Source organism: Bombyx mori, chromosome 1 (assembly GCF_030269925.1).
Source record: "Bombyx mori chromosome 1, ASM3026992v2".
Classification (NCBI taxonomy): Eukaryota; Metazoa; Arthropoda; class Insecta; order Lepidoptera; family Bombycidae; genus Bombyx; species Bombyx mori.
The window spans coordinates 9,966,223-9,987,817 of NC_085107.1; the positions used below are offsets into that span (position 1 = coordinate 9,966,223).

At 32.7% G+C, this 21,595-nt stretch overlaps 2 protein-coding genes and 1 long non-coding RNA gene across 12 annotated transcripts in view; 2 read left to right on the forward strand and 1 right to left on the reverse strand.

Moving 5' to 3' along the window:
* On the reverse strand, positions 1 to 17,863 carry LOC101743995 (uncharacterized). Of its 7 annotated transcripts, none has more exons than XM_038013210.2 (10): positions 17,661 to 17,863; positions 12,246 to 12,334; positions 12,032 to 12,157; positions 11,710 to 11,915; positions 11,295 to 11,630; positions 9,666 to 9,830; positions 9,223 to 9,489; positions 8,873 to 9,135; positions 6,572 to 6,769; positions 1 to 5,750 (listed from the first exon to the last, which is right to left on the reverse strand). In XM_038013210.2, exons 4-10 carry the CDS (start codon positions 11,913 to 11,915, stop codon positions 1,339 to 1,341), a joined length of 5,847 nt encoding a protein of 1,948 aa, XP_037869138.2. In that variant the 5' UTR covers positions 12,032 to 12,157; positions 12,246 to 12,334; positions 17,661 to 17,863; the 3' UTR covers positions 1 to 1,338. The 7 variants fall into 7 exon arrangements, with proteins under 7 accessions (XP_037869138.2, XP_062524997.1, XP_062525007.1 ...); XM_062669013.1 differs by having other exon boundaries at positions 12,246 to 12,427; XM_062669023.1 differs by lacking the exon at positions 17,661 to 17,863 and adding an exon at positions 13,818 to 13,946 and having other exon boundaries at positions 12,246 to 12,427.
* Positions 6,744 to 8,459, forward strand: LOC134199045 (uncharacterized). Its single transcript, XR_009973376.1, has 2 exons — positions 6,744 to 6,808; positions 8,247 to 8,459. It is a non-coding gene; the product is annotated as an uncharacterized LOC134199045 (long non-coding RNA).
* Positions 14,487 to 21,595, forward strand: part of LOC101741539 (ras-specific guanine nucleotide-releasing factor RalGPS1) — a 20,048-nt gene continuing 12,939 nt past the window's right edge. The window contains exons 1-8 of one of the 4 annotated variants that reach the window (XM_062669066.1): positions 14,487 to 14,726; positions 15,075 to 15,169; positions 16,271 to 16,401; positions 17,494 to 17,770; positions 18,418 to 18,581; positions 18,662 to 18,804; positions 19,815 to 20,025; positions 20,988 to 21,197. In XM_062669066.1, the coding sequence (XP_062525050.1) occupies positions 15,119 to 15,169; positions 16,271 to 16,401; positions 17,494 to 17,770; positions 18,418 to 18,581; positions 18,662 to 18,804; positions 19,815 to 20,025; positions 20,988 to 21,197 (1,187 nt within the window). In that variant the 5' untranslated portion in view covers positions 14,487 to 14,726; positions 15,075 to 15,118. Of the gene's footprint in view, positions 14,727 to 14,752; positions 14,876 to 15,074; positions 15,170 to 16,270; positions 16,402 to 17,493; positions 17,771 to 18,417; positions 18,582 to 18,661; positions 18,805 to 19,814; positions 20,026 to 20,987; positions 21,198 to 21,595 lie in introns of those variants that run through there. The other 3 variants (XM_062669061.1, XM_062669070.1, XM_062669065.1) reach the window with 3 other exon arrangements.

A 21,595-nucleotide genomic window follows, 5' to 3' on the forward strand; every position in this document is an offset into this window, starting at 1 on the left:
TACTGTTTCAGAAATCTTTATTTCCATCTTTTACATTAGAATAATAATTTCAATAAGTATTTCTCTTATGATCTTCTTAACACTATGCTTCCAATGATTAGTTGAATTAATTCTAACAAAAATATACTTATATGAGAGTAAATACTAACACATTATTTGTAAATAAAATAAGAGAAATATTTACATAACAAAATAGATTAAGTAGTCTAACGTAAATAAAAAATTAAATAACGTTTATTGTGACATTACTGTATTATGTATGAGTAAATTAAAGCTAATAAGAAGCATGAAAGCGTAAACATTAAATTATTATGCAGAGTTCTGGTTAAATTCTAAGGTACTCTTCGCAACTTTAATATATTTTAAAAATTTACAACAAAGCAACAGTTTTACAGTAAATTTGTATCAACATTACATAAAGTACCTACTTATATATATATATCATTTATATTCATTTGAAGCTGTAAGGCTGCTAATAAATGTAAATCAACAGATGAACGTTTTGAAGTTGAAAGTGTAAGGGTCTTCCTCCGGTGTAATTTACTGTTATAAAGTGGAACCAAAGTTCTAAAAACTGGTTACCATTTTCAAGGTTCATAAGTTAAAACTTCTTTACATTTATTTCTTCTGAGTGAAGTAGTTAACAGCTAGAACATAGAAATTTATCTCTTATTTTAAAGGGTGAATAACTAAATAGAATCGCATAAATTATTTGCATAACCTTAAAGATTCGTAGACATTTTTGGTAAAAAAAACAACAACAAAAAATGGCATTTAATAAAACTCTTGTTGACAGAAATCGAGTGATTTTTATTTTTCTATTACACAATTATTATGCTATGAAATTTAAAATCTATATAACTATTATGTAATCTAGGTTTGGGGTAATTCCGAAATTTATATACTAGTCGTGGGTAGTCTACACTTTGCTCACTTGCTAAAAAAAGATTTAGTGCAAAATGTAGATTTCGAAATATATTTTAAAGCAAGGGTAAAACCTAGTTATTTATGAGCAGCCTTTGTATTCACAGCTTTTAAAGGAAACTGAAAATAACTTCTCACATTTTCAAATATAATTTCATTAAATAATTTGTTTCTCCGTGTTATCACATATATTATCAATTACGAGAGCTTGAAAATTTCACTATATAATTAATTTAGAACCGCTTATTTAAAGGTTTAATAATATTTAATTTGTCATGTAGTAAATTAAATTAGCATTGTTGCAATATATTTTTACAAAAATCTACTTTGATTCTACAAACAATATAAATTACAATTTTCTATAACAACGTTTATAATTATGTATATGTGTATCATAATTTCGCATTGCGAATTTTAGAGCCAGGAAGGCCTATTAATAGAGTCGTATGGTTGTCTTACACCCAACCCAGCAGGATATCCTGCAGGATACAGACTCATGATCTGCGCACCTGTTTGTCTAAGCAGTTCCTCTTGGTGTCTTTGTAAATACTGCTGATACAGCGGTGATGACGGATCTCCAACAAAAGGATATCCAGCCCTTACTTGGGAATGACCTATAAATGGGAAGGAGCTGGATGTGTGTGTGGAATTTTGATGAGCAGGCTTCACGAGTTTTTCGGCAGTAGCTTCGGCATTGTTTCGCTGTTGATGCGCCACAGCAGCTACCATATAATTTGCTGCCATTAATTGATTTGCAGTGCTATTTCTAAAATCTTCTATTGAAAAGCCACTGTTTTCACCATACAGGCCCGTGCCGAGGGTCATATTTGTAGATGAACCAAAATTAAAAGCACTACTAGGGATCATACTCTGTTTGACTGACGACAAAACATCTGCACTGCACGATGGTGTGTGATGATAAGTTTGATTTCCAACCACTGCGGTTTTTGATTCTTGCACCCGTCTCCTTTTTGTTTTTGGTCTTATATCAGCTTGTGTCGTCAGTATAGGAGGTTTATAAATACCATTATCTTTCGTTGCATTCGGTATTGAAGACTGAGAGTAGGCCAAGCTTACTGGTGAATTCGAGTGATGCATTTCAGCTGCAGACATAGTTTTATTGAACATTTGGGCCATTTGAAATTGCTTTTCGTGGTATAATGCTGATGTTCCACCGGCAAATGTCGACAGATATCTTTCGTCGTTTGAATATCTTTCTAGCATTTGTGGAATATTAGGTAAATTTCGTATTGTTTCTAGAGGAATGCTAGAATGTGAACTGTATGGGGGCTTATAAGGGTTTGAAGTAACAAGAGGATGATTTTGCACTAGTTTCTCAGCTTTTTGAGCTTTTGCATGATTTTCAATGTTTTTCGCTGTTATATCGTTTTCGTTTATAGAGGAAGACATATTTAAGTGATCATTTTTAAGTACTCCTCTGGGATTTGGTATTCTTAACTCGGAAGAATGATTTTGTTGTAGTTCAGTTCTCTGAACACTATTCCTTGTCGTGTTGTAAGCAGTGTACTGATGGTTTTGCGTATTTTTACTATAATTTATCGAAGTATTTGGATTTGTATCATTTTTATGTTTATCGGCATTTGTAGTGTAGGCAGCTGAATAATCAGACGGGAGTAATTCCTGTTTTCGAATTTGGTTTGTTATTTTCCAATTACCGTAATCAATAGCCGTCGAGGAAGATGTCGTATTGCAACCGTATAATTTTTTATTGGCTATTTCTATATCGTTCATCGAGAAACCACCTATGGCCTGTGCGCTTGTAATCGTATCATATTGACCATGATGTGTGTGAGCCATGATCTGATTAATACTAAGATCACTGTGTGATCTTTCCTGTGAATGTGCCGGAGGGATATTATTCGGATTAGAATTTAAATTTTGTGTTTTCTGGATAGACTGATTACTGATGCCAAGATTTCTTGCCATTGACTCAATATGCTGAGATTTTAAATTAGTTTTCTGGATTTCTCTGGCCACTGAAGCTGCAATTTCATCGCGCGCCTCGATGTTATTTCTTCTTTCATTTTCTGGATTTAAATAGCCCATATTAACCATATCAATGTTATCTTTTTTGGTATTACTCGTTACAGGCTTTTTTAAGTCAAGGCCTGATACATCTTGTTTGGTTTGTTTATACATTTCATTATTTATTTCTCGACTTTCATATTTTTTATCTCGTTCGTCAGGTTTATGATATTCTACGGCGGGCTTATCTCGCATATTATTTAATTTAGCCATTTCAGATTTCTCACTTAAAGCTAAAGCGATGTCATCAACGGATGTAGAAGACATTGAAGACATAGAAGTGGCATGTACAGTTTGAGAAGTTTTTTGATATTCCACTTTGTTATGATGGGATACGACAGTAATATCCTTGTTTTCGTTTGTTTTGGGAGTATTATTGGTTTGTGGAGTCAGCGTTGTTTGATCAATTTCGCTATAAGTTCGTTTCTTAACAGGAAACGAAGCAGTTGCTGTTTTTTCAACTACCGATGGAGCCGGAGCTGGAGCACTTGCATTACTATTAACGATTGATGCTTGTGGTGTGTGTTGTGAGTGAGTGTAATTTGCGGCAGATACTTGTGCATATGGTGTATAAGCAGGAGAAAATGGGCCCGTGTATTGACTCTGTTGATATGTTTCGGGGCCAAGGGACGTGTAGTCGTCATGAACTCGAGCTGATTTAGTAACGAGGGGTGCTTTTGAAGTGTCATAAAAAGGAGGTGGGTTGTGGTTATAGGCAGGCAATGGACTTTTAGTATGATCAATAAAATAATGAGGGGTCGTCGATCCAGTCACATTATTGGAAGCATAAACATGTTGAGCATATGTAGAGTATGGCGACTGAGGTCCTTCGCGTGGACTGCAACTTTTTTCGGGGCTACTTTTAAGTGATGTCGTGTCATGATAGAATCCAGCTCTCACAGTGCCATTAATGATAGGGTAGCTAATTTTCTGGAAGTCTTCAGTTCTAGGTGAAGCAGGTGAATGAAGTAAGGGTGAAGTATGCGACATTTGATGTCTGGGCGAATCGAGATCTTGACTAAATGACGAACGTTCAGACATTGAACTTCCAGTACTGGTTCGTCGTTGTCGAGGTGTTGCATTTATGCTAGGATGAGGACTATCCCCTCCTTCTGGATTAGGTGTTTCGGGACCAACAGGAGAATCGTATTTCGTTCCATGTTTAGGACTAAGAGGTTTATTCTCACTGTTTGTACTTTCATGTTTTTCTTCAGCATCAGTCTCTTCGTTTTTCTTTTTCAAAGAAGCATGAGACGGGGGTGTGCTTTTAGGCGCTCCAAATGCTTTAAACCATGCGCTTAAATTTGGTGTAGCCTTTTCCTGATTTGGTTTAACGATAGTAGTTGGCTCTGTTTCTACTTCGGCATCCTTTTTAGAAGTTTGAATAACAACAGTTTCAGTAGCTTTTTCATTTGAAGTTTCTTCTGTTATATCATCTTTTTGGGAACTTAGTTCTTGTGGTTTTGACATATTGTTCTGGTCCTCTTCAGGAACTTCATCCTTGTTACCGAAATTGTGATCATTTCCTATTGTAAATTCAACTGTCGGCAAAACAGAGCCGAGGCTAAGCTTGGGACTACTCGTTTCTTCTGTTTTATTAAGTTCACGCGCTTTCGTTAACGGACCAGTTGAAATAGTCTCTTCGGCTTTTTCTACTTTACTGGGTATGTTTGTTAATAAATTGCCTTTGCTTTTACCAGGCTGTAGCCTTTCTATGGTTCTTTGAATTTCCCTTCTTTTGACCAACTTAGGTTCACGTGAGGAGGGTCGCTTACGAGTTACTTCTTTTCTAGAAACCGAAGATTTTTCTCCTTGGGAAAGTTCGTCATCTAAACGACTATCTTGCTCTTCCGTAGATACTGTCTGAGCCGGACTATCGCATGGGGAGCTTACTGTTGAACTTTTAGGCGCATCATCAAACCATTTGCTGATATCTTTTACTGCTTGTTCCAATGCTTCTGATGCAGATTCATTTTTAGCAGCATTCTTTTTATTACCTTTCCTGGATTTCTTTTTTTGTTCTCCTTCATCAGAACCTTCATTATTAGGAGACTCTTTATTATTTACTTCTTTGCAGTTTTCATCGTTACTTGTTGAAAAAAGGCTGTTAAATGTTGAGTTATCTTTAAACTTTTCATTTTTAGCTTTTAATTTTTCTATTGTCTCAGTCAACTTTTGGTTTTTATCCTTCTCTGGTAAGTTAATGTTTTGTTTTTGTTTATCAGTACTTTTTTGTTTGTAATCCAACAGTGATTCAAAAGCATCTTTTGCAGCATTTCGTCTTCTTTCCTTTATTTTGTCATATTTATCTTTGAAGAAATCAGGGTCTGTTAATTGTTCAGTATTATCAGTCTGTTCTACTTCTTGTGGTGACGGAGTCGGCGTATGTATAGAGGGCAGAGGACTTGCACTTCGACTTCTATTCGAGCTTTCAATAGACTCTTGAGATACAGCCCGCTTCAAAACTTCGGTACTTTCTGAATCATGATGTTTGCTCTTCTTCTTTTTTTGTTTTATTTTTTTACCATCTTTATTTTTATTCTTTGAGTGCTTTTGTTTTTTATTATGCTTACTTTTAGATTCACCATGCTCAGACTTACGGGATTCTTTCTTATGGTTTTTGGAATGTTTGCCATGACGATGGTGACCTTTCCGTTTCTTCTTTGTCTTACCTTCTTTGTTTTTATGAGATTCTTTAATTTTTGGTTCTTCTAAATCAGGTGCTATATCTTCTTTTTTACTTTCTTGGATAGTATCAGATGAACTTGATTTTGGTTCACCTGTAGTAATAAAAAATTATATAAAATTCTAAAAAAAAGTCATTATTATGGAATTCTGTTTATATAAATTTATTTTTTATTAACAAAAAGTCAAATCAAAATAATTTAACATTGTTTAATAATTTAAATTTAAATGGAATTCTGTGTATTTTTAATGGAGCTGTTCTTCAATTCTTCAGCCATGAAACTGAAACTTTTCCCAGTAAAGGAGTTTTGATATCCAGAACTATTGTTCTATTAATATATATGTATAATACAACACATTAACATTTTCAAGTCGTCGTGGCCTAAAGAATAAAATGTCCGGTGCATTCGTATATAGTGATGCAACGGTGTTCGAATCCCGCCGGCGGGTACCAAATTTTTCTAATGAAATGCGTACTTAACAAATGTTCACGATCGACTTCCACCGTGAAGGAATAACATCGTGTAATAAAAATCAAACCCGCAAAATAATAATTTGCTTAATTACTGGTGATAGGACGTCTTGTGAGTACGCACGGGTAGGTGCGCCTATTTCTGCTGGTAAGCAGTAATGCGTTTCGGCTTGAAAGGTGGGGCATCCGTGGTAACTATACTATGACCTTAGAACTTACATCTCAAGGTGGGTGGCGCATTTACGTTGTAAATGTCTATAGGCTCCAGTAACCACTTAAAACCAGGTGAGCTGTGAGCTCGTCCACCTATCTACGTAATAAATAAAAAATAAATAAAACATGTGAAATTACAAAAATACAAAAAGAAATTTCAGTTTTTTTTTATATTTACAAACATTATCTGTAAATTTGTTAATTAATTATAAGACTTTTCTTTCTTTTTACCTGAATCTGAATGAGATTTTCTTTTCTTCCTCTTGTGATGGGTTGGAGATTCACTGGATTTTAACTTATGTTTCCTTGATGGAGTCGGTAATTGATATTCAACAGCAATCTCTTCATCAGAAGATGAAAGTCTATGCATGTATTTTTCTGTTAAACGATCGAATGCTGTTTGCAGATTGTCAACCATCATTGTGTACTCTGCAACAAAAAATATTGAATTATGAATGCAATTTGAATGTAAGTATAACAGTGTTGTTATTCTTAATATTTTAGGCAATGGGAATCCACAAAGTGCCTTTGGTACACTATAATGGCACAGCAATAAAGCTCTCAAACAAATCCAACATAAAACAAAGTTATTAAAAGTCTTTGTTGAATTAAAAAAATGTCTAATAATGTGAACTCACTCAGTGATTTAAGATTATTTGATAGCTTTCCAAGGTGATTTGTTTCATTAACAGAAAAAAAAATACATTCGTGCAATCTGTCAGAGTTGCATGTTACCAATTTTTTGGAGTTTACTCCTTTAGAATCGATTTACATATATAGGCCCGGGGTATGAAAATTATGGGGACCAAAATCGTACTAGCATGTCACACGAAATGCGTTATGCGCCTGATTGCGCATGTCACACGAAATGCGTTATCGCAGGTGACGCCGGGCTGCTGCGCCGGCAGTCCGCCACAAAGCCTCGTACTGATCGCGCGTTTCTCTCATTATTGTATTTTCATATATTTGTTAGTCGTTTGTTTTGTGTCTCGTTAATTTGTTAATAATCTGTAGTGTATCGTGTTGTCGTAATATAGAACTATTTCTCGTATTGTTTCGTTTAATTTTTTATATCCAGTAAACTCCAGTCGTGCGTCGGAGCGGACACACACACTTTTTTTTACAAAAATATTAGGTTGAGAATCATATTTTTTTTATTTTCACTTAAATAAGGGATACACCTTATCTTACATATGAGCTGTTCTTATTAGGAACAAGTAGTTTGTCTAGCGTAGACTCAGAACAACACCACCATAAATATCATGTCATTGGTTCAGGGTAGAAATAGGCATAGTAGTAGTACCCACAGGGACAAGGTTCAGGATATAATCTGTTACAAGTAAAAAATAAATAATGTAGCTTAATGAAGTAACATTTTTAGAATATGCTTTAAATATATCTGCTCAAAAATAAGTTGTTAAAGTACTAGAGCTTTGTGACTAGAGCAATTATGTAATTGTGTCTTGTGGTCTCCACACAAAAGCCAACAAATTATATTGTTGTCAATTCAATAGGACTTTAAATAGAATACTTTAATAGAGCTGAAGACTAGGGCGAGGAAAAAGGTTTTCTTGTTTATAAATAAAAAGTTACTGCAAAATCTTTTTGGTTGTATATTTGTAGCTGGTTTTCATACCACGTTAAGAAAAATATATAAAATGATAAGTATTGGTTTTCCACCATTTTGCTTTCTACCTTTATAAGTGAGCACCTTTGCACATTAATATTATAATTGCCACAATCAAGCCGGTACCTATCTTAATGGACTCCTTTCAATTCTTGTTTGAAAGACATGTCATACAACTGAAAAAATAGTATATAAAGGGACTTTTGTTCTTCAATTTGAAAACGTTTCGCAAGAAATATTTTTAAAAGTGCAAATGTATTAGAATTTTCTCTTTTCCAGGTAATAGATGTAAAGTGCACAAGTGACGAGTGGTGCAATGGAAAAAAGGATCATCTTGTTTTTATCAACGTTATTTTATTGGTACAAACTTTGGTGTTTGTTTTCAAAATTCAAACTGTTTGTAAAATACTAGTTATACATTCTTGACTAAAAGTTCATTATTAAAATGAACAAATTGTAAAAATCTGCTCATTATATGAAGTAATCCAATAATTTATTCTATTTTTAACTTATACAAAGACCAGAATTGCTGCTATATATTATAGTTATATATGAGGCAGCAACAACACAAAAGATTTCCCATTTCAACAGTTTCAAGTATGTTTTGACTATTTTTACAATATGATGTTGTGTTATGTCATATTGTGTGTTGTTTATCTTTTAGTACTCAAAATAGAAATTGTTTAATTAACAACCATATTCAGATCAGATCAGATAAAATATTTGAAAACACACTAGATTTAATTGGTCCCACCAAATACAGAGACTTATTACTATAGTTTCTAATGCTTGAGTAATCATAGTTTTTTTTAATCAAAACATATGAAAAATATCACACATAATTAATTTAGTGTTGCTATATTTAATGTTTTAAAATATAAACTGTTATAAGTCAGCAGACTTACCATTGTCTTGTCCATTATACAGACGGCAATTGTTCACAATTAATTTGAAATCAGCTTTAAACATAGCAAAGTCTGTATAATAGCCACTGTCAAGTCTCTCTTCCATTTTACGCAAGTCCATAGGTCTTCTGATTACTGCATAATAATTTGGAGCATATTCTTCCTCTACAGGATCCATAAAAGGCCATGCATCTTCATGTGCAGTTAACTGTTCCAAGACCTTATACATATCCGTTTGTATATCTTCCTCACTTTGACTGAATCTGAAATATTTTTTTGTTTAACACAAAGATACTTTACATGACACAATTAATATACTTGCTGTTTCAATTTTATTATGATTTTATTACATTTGTGATGTTTTCAGCTTTTTCCGAGTACTGTTTTGTGGTTCATCATTATCTGGTATTAAGATTTGGCCTGTTGCAGATGCTAAAGAATTGTTAGTTTTTCTCCCAGGTTTCACTGGAGGTTCTGGTGGGGGTTCACCCTTTTGAGATGAAGAGGAGTTTTTTGACTTTTTTTCTTGACTCTTTGCACGTTTTGACACTTTCTGTGGCATATCTTCTGTATTATTTTCTGTATTTGCTGAAGTGTCTGATGACACAGACTTAGATCTGCAAAATGAATCGAAATGAAACATTGGTTTTCCATAACTTACCAAACCTGGAAAAAAATACAGATGATTGCCTATATGGCAAAATTATACTCTCAAAGTATGTAGGAGATATCTTATTCATAGTTCAACCTGTATTTTTTTGAAAGATATTAGAAAAATGCTTTTAAATTTTACCTCAGTAAGTTTCTTCTTTTGGCCCGATTTTCACGTGAAAGAACTGTTGTGTCCTTTTTGTGACTTTCTTGTTTAGCATCATGTGTGTTTGGTTTACCTTCTTCTTCCTTCTGCTTAATTTTTTGCAACACACGACTCGATGTACGTCGTGGCAATTCAAGCAACCTTATAAAAAGGTATCCAGTAAGTCAGAGAATTAAATAAAAAAAATGAAACTATTTTACTATTTTTAAATGTTTATCTAGGTAAAATAGGTGAGCATTTTGTTTAAAAACCTCAATGTAAAAGTAAAATTTATTCTTCTCTTATTATTAATTTTACATTATAGTTAAGATTTTCTTGGCTTCAGGTGGGACAAACTGTATTCTATAGCACTTGAAAATTTTTGTTGACCATTAATAATAGCCTTACATTTGTTTTTCTTTTATAGTTCACCATGTGCGCAAGTTTTTAAGGCAAAGAAGAATAGTTTTATTGAAGGCCATTTTCTGTTATAGGCAAGGCAAAAATATTTTAACTTATTCTGATTCTGCCTAATCAAGTAATTCGCTCTGTTTAACATGCTTGGTTATTTAAAATATATTTTATGGTGTTCGCAATGCATGCGTAATTCGCTATAGCAGACATTTGCTGATATTTCGCAGCAGAATAAGCCTGTAGGAAAATAACAGTAAAGACTTGTGCAAGCATTTTAAAATTGAGAAAAATTATTGTATTCAACATTGACTGGTATTTTTTAAAGGACAATTCAAAATATTAGTATTAGTATATAATTAAATGAGGGCATTCAATCAATATTGGAATTTATAAATACTAATAGATTAGTAGCTCAGTTCTATCTTGAGGGTATCAGATGGAAGACATTATAATTACTTTCTTTAGTATTTAATTTTGTCAGGTAGGTAGGTATACCTTTGGCATACTATTAATAAAGAATTTACACTTAAAAATTACTGGTAATTGTTTCATCAAATTGTGCTTTTGACAGTTATAAATAAACAGAATTGCTTTTTTTTTATTTCTGCATGTGTACCCTTTACATATATTATTATACAAAATTTTGTAACTGATATGAAATATATTTATTATCATTGTATGAATCATGGAATGACTATAACAGTACTTTGCAACAAATGTGGTTAGTCCTTTTCTATTCACAAACAAAGTTTTTGGAATTGGGAATATCTTTTTCAGTCAAATACAAAGCAAAAGTAAAGTTATATTATATAATATAATATAATAGTGATAGCAATTTGATTTTTGGAAACAACTAATATATAAAATATCTAATGCTATTGGTGAACTCAAATAAAATCATATCTCACCATAAACAATAGTTCTAGATAAGTTTAGTAGTTGCAGCATTGTCTTGTTGGAGGGATTTTATGAAAATATTTTACTGAGGTTTTTAAACAAAATCAAAATTACCTTGTTTGAGATAACAAAAAATTAAATGTTTCGCTAAGCATTTTATTTTTTATATGTTATGGTTCATTCATTAACTGTTGTAACAAAGAGAAATATGTAATAACTATCTGACTAACTAGTGACTAATTTGATTGGGACAATGCCCTTTTAACCATGTATGGTATAGTAAAGCAAGTAAAACTGAAAAACTCATTATTTTACCTTTTTCTTTGTAATCGTTCTTTTTCTTGAAACAATCGGGGTATTTCAGGTAAGAAGTTTTGTGATAATGAACGATACAATTCCTTTTCAACTTTGCTTGTTGCCTTGCTAAATTTCTCAGTCAAGTGGGCCCAGTCATCTTCCGTAAAGCACACAACCTGCCAAACCCGTTCTGTCTCATCGTCATCAAGCCAGTCATCTCCATAAAACCAGCCACGTTTCCTGCTTTCTTTACTTTTTTTCTTTTTTGTTTTTGCTTTTGGTTTTCTCAATAAATCCTCACGATATAACCTTGTTCCATAGAAATACCAGTAAGCAGAATCATTGTCATCCCATCTAAAAACATAGATAACAATTAAATCAATCTCAAAAATTACAATGTACATCCTGTGTATTTGTAAACTTATTAACATACCCAAGAGGTTCTACTCGTAAGCTTTCTGCTTCCAAATTTTTGAATAAATCAAATACATCTTCAGCATCCAAACGGAAATCACACAACGCATATAATATTTCTACCTTTGTCCGCAAAGGCAGAAATTGAAAATCAATGTCAGTATTGAAGGGATTGTACCGGCCAGTTTCTTGACATTTTCTTCTAAACAATCTTCTTAAATACATCTAAAAATAAGTAATACATTATTATTTTGAACATATTATTTTGAGTATACTAAGATAAAAATTTTAAGATTGTAAGTTCAAACTGTTTATTTTGACAAAAAGAAAACTACATTTACCTGATAATTAAATGCAGAAACGTCATTGTTGCCTAAACAACCGTTCAATAGACGGACTATCAATTCAGTCAGGAGGGAACTGGCAGATTCTTCTGTGCCATCTGTGAGAAGTGCTTCTTCCAATTCCTAAAATATAATTTAAATATTTATTCTATCTCGGTACGTATATATGTAAACAATTGTAAAAAAGCTACAAACATAATAAACAACTTACTTCAATATCAAAATCCAAGAGGTTGAATGCAGTCCTGAATAGGGAACAAAAGTACGCAATACTGGGCACTTCCCACCATGATTGGATGTCTAAAAACCGTGAGAAATTCATTCAGACATCACTTTTGACGGTATTCTTCCCGAGAAAACAATTAACTGGTGTTCGCTTTCACTCTAACAAACCTAAAATGCCAATAAAAGATGGAAACATAACCTATCAGCCGTACGATGTCACTATGCGTTTCCGTTCTTTATTAATATTTCGACTTTATATGACAGTTACATTGATACACCTCAAATTTACTCAATTAATTTAATAATTCCGGAATTTTACTTATTTAATCTGATGTTATGCGTTGTGTTCAAAAAGCGACATAAACGCCATAACAGTTTACTTACGAGTGGCCAAATTAATAACCGAGTTTCAATTACATATTTTTTACTCCGATCGTTTGCTCATCTCTTTAGAACTAATGAAGCTATTTACCTTCCATTTACTGCAATCTTACACACTATATTATCAACTGCAACTGCGATGTATACAATAAATAGAAATAAAACGTTAGTCTATACAACGGAAGTAAAATTGTACCATGTAGGTATGTACTTCTTTTTGTTTTTCCTCCTTTTTTATTTATTGTAGCATTGGCTTTACTTCTCTCTTCTTGGGAATCATAGACAAAATTAACATTTATTGAAATTCTTAGAACCATGAATTTCATAAATCGTATTTCATTATTTATTAAAATTTATGTGAAAAATTCAACCACAACGGTAGGATAATAAGTTTATAATAAATACTTAATAAAACAGCAGGACCTGGTATGTCAGTACACTGTATAGTAAGACACTATATAATATTGTTAGTAACACACTACTATTAGTAACAGCATTAGTTTAGAGCACAAATAGGCTGCTTCTCATCTCGAACTTTAAAATCAAAGGACCCAAAAAAAAACACAGAGGTGGAGCCTGACTTGCTTTTGCTTTTACCCGCTCCTTTGAATTTAATCGACGAGGGTAGATATAGTTGTACTCGTTTGCATCGGCTGTGTAGGATTATTTAGTAATTAATATTTTTGATGAGTTTTATTTAAATTACGTTTGAATTTTCATACGATAAAAACAGAATTTGTAGACATATTTAAAGAATAGTTTTAAGTTAATTACGTCTTGATTCCAATAATCACGAAGATTTATTTTCAAAACCCGCCTGACTCTAAAATTGCCACTCTAATGTATTAACGCGTACCTATTATTCTCTTTATTGATAATCTTTATATATTTAAAAAATTATCAATGTATTATTTTGGATTTTGACGGGAACTTGAGAAAAAACATAATATCACCGATTAAGTGTACTATGTTTATATTGTTGTAAATTTAATGCTGTTTGAGGTTCAAATATGTAATAATGGCGGCTTATATTCTCACTGTATGTAAGTGTGAAAAAATATATTGCAATGAAAAAAAGCGCTGGAAATTGTCCATCGCTTTGATTTAAAAATATCTTAGAAGTCTCAATAAATTTTGATAATTTTGAGAAATTATGTCAATTCATTAATTTTCTCACCTAAAATCCACGACATCGTTTGTATAATGTGGGTTCAATATTATCCATGAGTTCGTTTCAGGGACTATTATTCTTTCTAAATGAAGTCGGTAAAGTAGGTAGCCTAAAAACCTGTTATTTTACAACTATTTTTTTTAAGGGATTTTATGACCTGGTAACTAAGACCTTTAGGTCAAGTCTTATTTTAATTTAATTGAAAAAAAATTATAAGAAAAATGATATTATGAAATGAAATGAAGTTGATTAATATGAAACACAGCATGAAATGAAACGAAATGAAATGAAATGAGACTAGACGAGACGAGACAAGACGAGACGAGACGAGAAACGAAATGAAATGAAACGAAACGAAACGAAACGAAACAAAATGAAATGAAATATAATTTCAGCAAAATGGTAGTTATTTACTGAGACTTTATTAGTAGACTATTTGGAGGATCCCGAGAATTTACGTTCAGCGGCTTTGTTTCATTTTCCGACTTCTGTACTTTCACAAATACTAAACAGTTCATAAACCACCGTTATTACACATTTGAAGAAACACCAAATAGATAAAAATATAAAGCAAATCACACAACTTCGCTCCTCACTTTCCCGCCAAAAAGTCTTATTTTACAACTGTCACGGTCAAACCATAGAGTACTTTTAGTTTCATTCAAAAGTCAAATTAAAGCAACTGTTGGTCCTCCTCTTCGTTCAGTTGACGGCAAAGAGAATTTAGTCCCTAAGGTTTTATTTTGTTGAATATATACAAGTATTATATATACATAAACCAGAATGTATTATTGATTTTCTATAATTGTCCAATTGTTATGGTTTGTCTTCACAAGAAATCGAATTTTAAGGGTACATTACTGTTAATGGAAATGTTATTGTTATTTAAAATGGCAACTTTTAACTAAAGAGAAGGTCAGTTGTAATTAATTTTAGAATTTTATGCCCCCTAATATGATTTCGAGTTTGAAATAAACAGAAAACAATCAAATGTAAAGAAATTCAAATTTCCAAGTAAATCATCAAAAAATGTTAATATACTTGTTCTAAATTAATTAGGAAATGTATGGGTATAATATCTATATCATTTGAACTAAGATTCTATTAGTGAAATACTTATACCAGCTTAAAGAATAATTAAATTCATTAATTTGTAATACATGACATATTTCTGTGAAATGTTATATAAAATGTTTATATAGCAGTCCTTAATCAGAATTATTCCCAAATGATAAAATTATGATGCTTGACTTGTTCCTTTAGACATCTATCTTATTGGGAAGTGTTGGTTATGTTAGAAGACTGAAATGCCTCGAGACATATTGAGTGACAGCCTTGCTGTGTTGAGAATTGTGGAGGTAATATTTTACATAAATTTACCATTTACTTGCATTATGCTTAACTTTTTAGTTATTATTGTGCAGTATTGCTTAGTTCAAAGTCTATTTTTAAAGTTTTATCAGGCAAATTGTATTTTTAATAGTATTTGATCATAAATTAGTAGGTCATATATAGAAATAACCCCACAAAAAAACTACAAATATTTAGATATTTCTTGATATGAAAGACATAAAGTAAAATGTAGGTAAAAATATATTAGTACACTAGTAAGTCTCAATTCAAGACCATAGTTAAAAATAAAATACAAAATTCTGTTAATACATTTTGGAATACCAAAGCTTTATTTGTTGTATTTATTATCTGTAGATTTTATTTCTTAGATGGGTTGTCAAATTCACAACCCACAAACAGTAAAGTGGTTATCGGAACCAATGTACATAAAAACATCAATGCTGCTAATCATTTTGAGACATGAGCTCTAAGACTCTGTTTTATAATACAAAGGCTGCTCTACTCTTCTAACGTTAATGCACTTTACTGCTGCATGGCAAAAATAGGTGGGGTGGTGGTACCTAACAGTGCAAGAACACAACCTCCTACCACCAAAGATATGCAGTGATCATTGTACTTGCTCATCTGATGTAAGCCCTCAGAAGTCACAATGTTAATGTGGTTACCTACTTGAAGTATGAGGTAAAAGTCTAAATTTATGGTATATCGACTATTTTAGTTATGAAACTGAAGTACATGACTACTTTACATCAGAAATAAATAGAATGGTGGTTTGATGTTATCCATGGAGTTTAAAATATGCCTTACCATCTGTAACTGTAGTTGGGTGATCAAGGTACCCTGGTATAAGACTTAGAGATCACCACTGACAATTCTGTGGTGAATCCCTTAGTCGTCTTTATGAAACCTTTTTTAAAGGTGCAGCTAATCTCGTTTGACACCACACAGCCAAGATAAGGTTCCTCAACAAGAATTTAAGCTAATAAGACAGTAATTATATAGATTCGTCAAATCACATATTGTTTTTAATTTTTCAATAAATTTATTTCTAAGTAAAACAATTTGGGTATTTCCAATGTAAAAAGAAGTTTTTTTCTTGTGTTAAGCATGAAGATGAAGAGAATTGGCCTCTTGAGGACAAACCATGCAAGATTAATCACAAGAAGCAGTCCACTATCCCTCTCAATAGTCAACAAAGCTTCACTAAAGATGACTGTGCTTGCTATTACAATTATGGGTAAGTTCCATTTTGTAACAATTATAATCTGCTTACTTTATGTTCATAAACTTCAAAAGGGAAACTATTGAGTTATTGTACTGTGTTATTTCTCGTTATCCCTGAACAGACTAAACTTTCACCTGATGATAATGTCTTTTATATTTCACGTTACATTTTATTATTGCAATGCCAATATCAAATCAAGAAACACACAAGGATATGTATGGGATATAATAAAAAAAATCGAAGTTTAGAATCCCAGTGATTTTTGTATATTAATGGTCTTGTATAAAATATACTAAGAATCCTCATTGGACATTTGTACATGTGAATAATGGGACCAAGCAATGATCATGAACCAAACTGCACTTTTAACTATCAGAGTAATTTTAAATAACGTTAAATGAAATCTTATCAATGAACATACTAATATGAATATATCGACGCTTCAAAGGCAAATATCACTAAGCGACAATGTGTGAACTTTACAGCAGACTAATTTAAAATTGAAATACCTGAAAAAAATCTATTTTACCGAATCTAGCTGTAGGATTGAGATGATTTTAATAGACCTAGAAATATATATTTGCGCATCGAATATGGTTTATGCCTATCATTTATGTACAAAGCAGTTATTGTCTCTTAGTCACGTTTGCCTTTCAAGTCTAGATATATATAATTGACTAAACTAAATGATGTCCTGCAATTTTTTTTGTCACACTACAACCTGATTTTCAGGTGTTAGTGTTGTTCAAATATTTAAAAAAATTTATTTTAATGCTCATTTCTAACTGGAAACTAATGTAAATAGGGTATTACTGGTTTTTTCATCTGGTGAGTACCTTTTTTGGATGGCATGTTTGCAAAATAAGATTTAACTGAACTATTGCACTAAACAAGATCAATCTCATGCCTCATTCTCATTGTAATGATGGCTATGAGTTCTAGTAACCACATAAAACCAGATGAATAATGTGCTCTTTCACCAACATGCAATAATAAATAAAATAAAAGTAAAAGAAGCCTCTGAAAATCGAATAAAAATCTTTGAAAGTGTATTTGTTCTCATAACGTACAAAAGTAATATGTTAAAAAAAATTCCTATTACAGACATGGTGAAAATGGCAGCAACCGTCAACATGATTCCATTTTTCATTACAAAACAAACAGTCTACCAGCTGCTTGTTCAATTAATCAGTCTTGGGATGATATAGTTTGTTCAGCCCTGAGGCTGAGTCCTGATGATGTTGGAAATCAACTGACATTACTTGACTTACCCTGTTTTAAAGCTATCAAGCCTGAAGAATTGACAACATGTGGCTGGACCAAACTGAACAAATTGACTGTGGCACCTAATGTGGTGGCATTTACGAAGAGATTCAATAGGGTTAGTCTAAAATGGCCCAAAAATTAAGATTTTTGTTTAAATCTGTTACTAGAAGTACACCCAAAGATAGTCTGAACTGTAATCGAATTATTGATTTGAGCAGTTTCATCTTATTATTTTAGTTGCGCGTTGCAAATTTAATTACAGTTATCTCTCGTTTATCTGCTGTACATGATTTATAATCATTAGTGTGAAAATAATGATAACCCAGAACAGGACTGGTTATTTGTGCATTTATAAATTTGCTTAATTACTAGTGGTAATTGGAATGGTACCTACCACCGTCTTACCTACTTGTACTGTGAAACAGTCATATGTTCCAGTCAGAAGGGTGATACAGCTGTTATACAATTCAATTAAGTCTGGACTCATTTCTTATGGTGGTTTACATTTCTATCTATTGGCTCCAGAAACCACTTAACATAAGTTGGGGGCCGTAAGCTTACTCAGCACATAAGCAATTTAAAAACAGTTAGGTTGAAAATAATGACTGAGTGTATTATGTAGAAGAAATATATTAAATTAAACATTTTAAACATTGTAGTTTGTTGTTTGAAAGCAATTCTAATTTGTTCAAATAATTTTATTAAAAGTTTTGCTAGCGTTTTAGTTGTCGTAGTAAATAACAATTGTCACAAATATTATAGGTCAGCTTTTGGACCGTACAAGAGATATTAAATGGTCAATCACCAAAAGCGAGGGCGGAAATAATGGCGCATTTTATTAAAGTCGCAAAAAAATTACACGAATTGAACAATTTGCATTCTCTGTTCGCTGTGATCTCTGCTTTGCATAGTGCCAGCATATACAGGTAATATTCTAATACAAAATGAGTGGACGCATGTACGATCGAAGTAGTAAGTTTAATAATTTGTTTTTTGATTTAAATAGGTTGACAAAAACATGGGCCTGCTTATCGAAAAAGGATAAGCAGCAGTTTGATAAACTTGCAGAGTTATTTGGGGAAACCGATAACTGGACTGCTCTGAGGGAATATTTGAAGTCTATATCCTTGCCTTGTATTCCTTATCTAGGTAAGTGATATCATTTAGTTGTTTCCGGATTTGTTAGTTCTCGTATGAGTATGCTATTTACATTTCATATCTTCGTTGAAACTCGTGATTTGCTTATCGTTTACTGCCGTTACTGCCGATGACTGAATTGTTTACGAATGTCGTCAGGAATAAAATTGTTTTAATGTATTCGATAAAGTTGCTTTTTATAAAGCCATCCGATATAATATATTTTAATTGGTGTCAATGAGTCAATGGGTTCACGGTCAATCTGCTGATATGCGGCGATAACATGAATTGAAGCTGACTGACCATTGTGCAACACAATTTTTATTGTATTGCAATAAGGGCTTTATTTTTTCGACATTACGTCGTCTTTTCGTCATTTCTACAAATTGTTCGATAACAAATTCTGTTACGCGATATTTTTTTATCGTTAAAAAAACTGTCTCAACTATTCTTCGTAAAGTGTATAACTAGGATTATTTTGATGTCATTTAAAAATTTTGTACAAGTCCGTATTTCATTATTCGGCGGGAAAAGAATTTAATAGAAATTTCGCTTAAACCCATACCAGGTGTTAAAATATGTTCAGGAATAGGGAAGCGTTTAAATTTCCCGTTTTGTAAGAAAAGGGGATAGTGTATTTCCAAATTATCCATTATCATCAAAAACTCTCATCAACTGAAATAAAAAAAAAATTAGTTTATATAAGATTATTATATATATCTCTATAGTTGTATTAGTTCTATTCTTCACCAAGTTTGATATTGATAACTCTTTAACTGCAGCCTAACGATACGAATTCATTTTTTGACCCCTTGTTGAGATTGTAACATTTAGCCCGTTTTTTTTTTATTACCCATGTAGGCAGACAAGCGTACGGCTCACTTGATGGTGATTGGTTACCGTCGCCCATGGACTTCAGCAATGCCAGGGCAGAGCCAAGTCGCTGCCTAGCTATTCATATTTTTAAAACACAAATAAGTCTCGTCGAACACTAAACGTTGAACACTAATATTTGTTTTCAGGTATATTCTTAACCGACTTAGTGTACATCGACATCGCTCATCCAGCTGGATCTCCGCATCGCGTAACAAAAATGAACATAGTACTTAAAGCATTAGAACGTTACCAGTCTTCTGAATATGAGATCGCGCCATTACCGCACGTGGCAAACTTTTTGAACAGCGTCCGTTATATTGAAGAACTCCAGAAGTTTGTGGAGGACGATCAATACAAGTGAGTGTTTTTTATTTATTTATTTAAGGCCTAGTAATAATAGTTTTTTAATTTTTTTTATTACCTAGATAGGTGGACGAGCTCACAGCCCACCTGGTGTTAAGCGGTTACTGGAGCCCATAGACATCCACAACGTAAATGCGCCACCCACCTTGAGATATAAGTTCTAAGTCTCAAGTATAGTTACAACGGCTGCGCCACCCTTCAAACCGAAACGCATTACTGCTTCACGGCAGAAATAGGCAGGGCGGTGGTACTTACCCATGCGGACTCACAAGAGGTACTACCACCAGTAATTACGCAAATTATAATTTGGCGGGTATGATTTTTATTACACGATGTTATTCCTTCACCGTGGAAGTCAATCGTGAACATTTGTTGAATACGTAGTTCATTAGAAAAATTGGTACCCGCCTGCGGGATCCGAACACCGGTGCATCCCTCAATGCAACGGACGTCTTATCCTTTAGGCCACGACGACTTCGGATTTTTAATTATCAATAGATATTTTCTCTGGCCGAATCTTGCCGACAGACTACAAAATCTGAGTATAGTATACCCTTCGGTTTTCCTGAATCGTACACGTAATTAAGACTATTTCTCGCGTTTTTCATTGTCATTGTGTAGCTTTGTGCCCATAGAAATCACAAATAGAATGTCACCCATATTGAGTATCATTGGGTAGTCAAATAGTATCTTAAAACATTCCCTTTCAACCGTAAAGATCGAATGTTGTACCGAATGTATTGCGACAGAAATTACAAGTATCGTGGTGTCTATTCATACACATCGACTGAATGCTCTACCACCACCATTACACTTAAGGCTGGTGAAACAGAAACAAATTGAAGAATAACTTTATCAAATCAGTCAAGAGCCTATTATATTCTGTTTAGCATTATATCAGCAGCTTGTTGCTGTACAAACGCCTTTACAAAAATCTTTGTATGTATTGATTTCAGATTATCATTAAAATTAGAGCCCCCGTCACCGGTTGGTAGTTGTGCTGGTTCTAAAGAATCCGTCAAGGAAACAGTACTTCAGGGTAACGTGACAACATTCAACATATCACCATCACACAAACTGGGTTCTGGCTCTCTAAGGTTGCAGGGAACATCTCATCAAGGAAAATTCATACCAACTCACAGGAAATGTCGTTCATTGGGCTCTAAGTACGTATTTATAAACGTTTAACTTTAACTAATATGTTGTAAACTTATCACATTACTAATTAATCTTCATTGTAATTGTACAATATTTTTTCCTGAAAAATTACTGTTCAATTTTGTTTATGAAAATTAAGCATTTGTAACACAGTATCATTTCACGATGCTCGACCATTAATTTTTCAGCTAGAATTTCTTGTGTTTCATGTTTGTATTTAATTACTACACTTTCGATTCTCATAGCTGTTGGTAATATTATACGTACATGTTATAAAATTTTATTGTCCTATATAACATTTCTGAGCATTTTTTTTTTTTTTTCATCAATATATACACAATTTCGTTAATTGAACTTTGAATATTTGTTTCGAACTTCAACTAAGTATCTACATTGTATTTTTCCT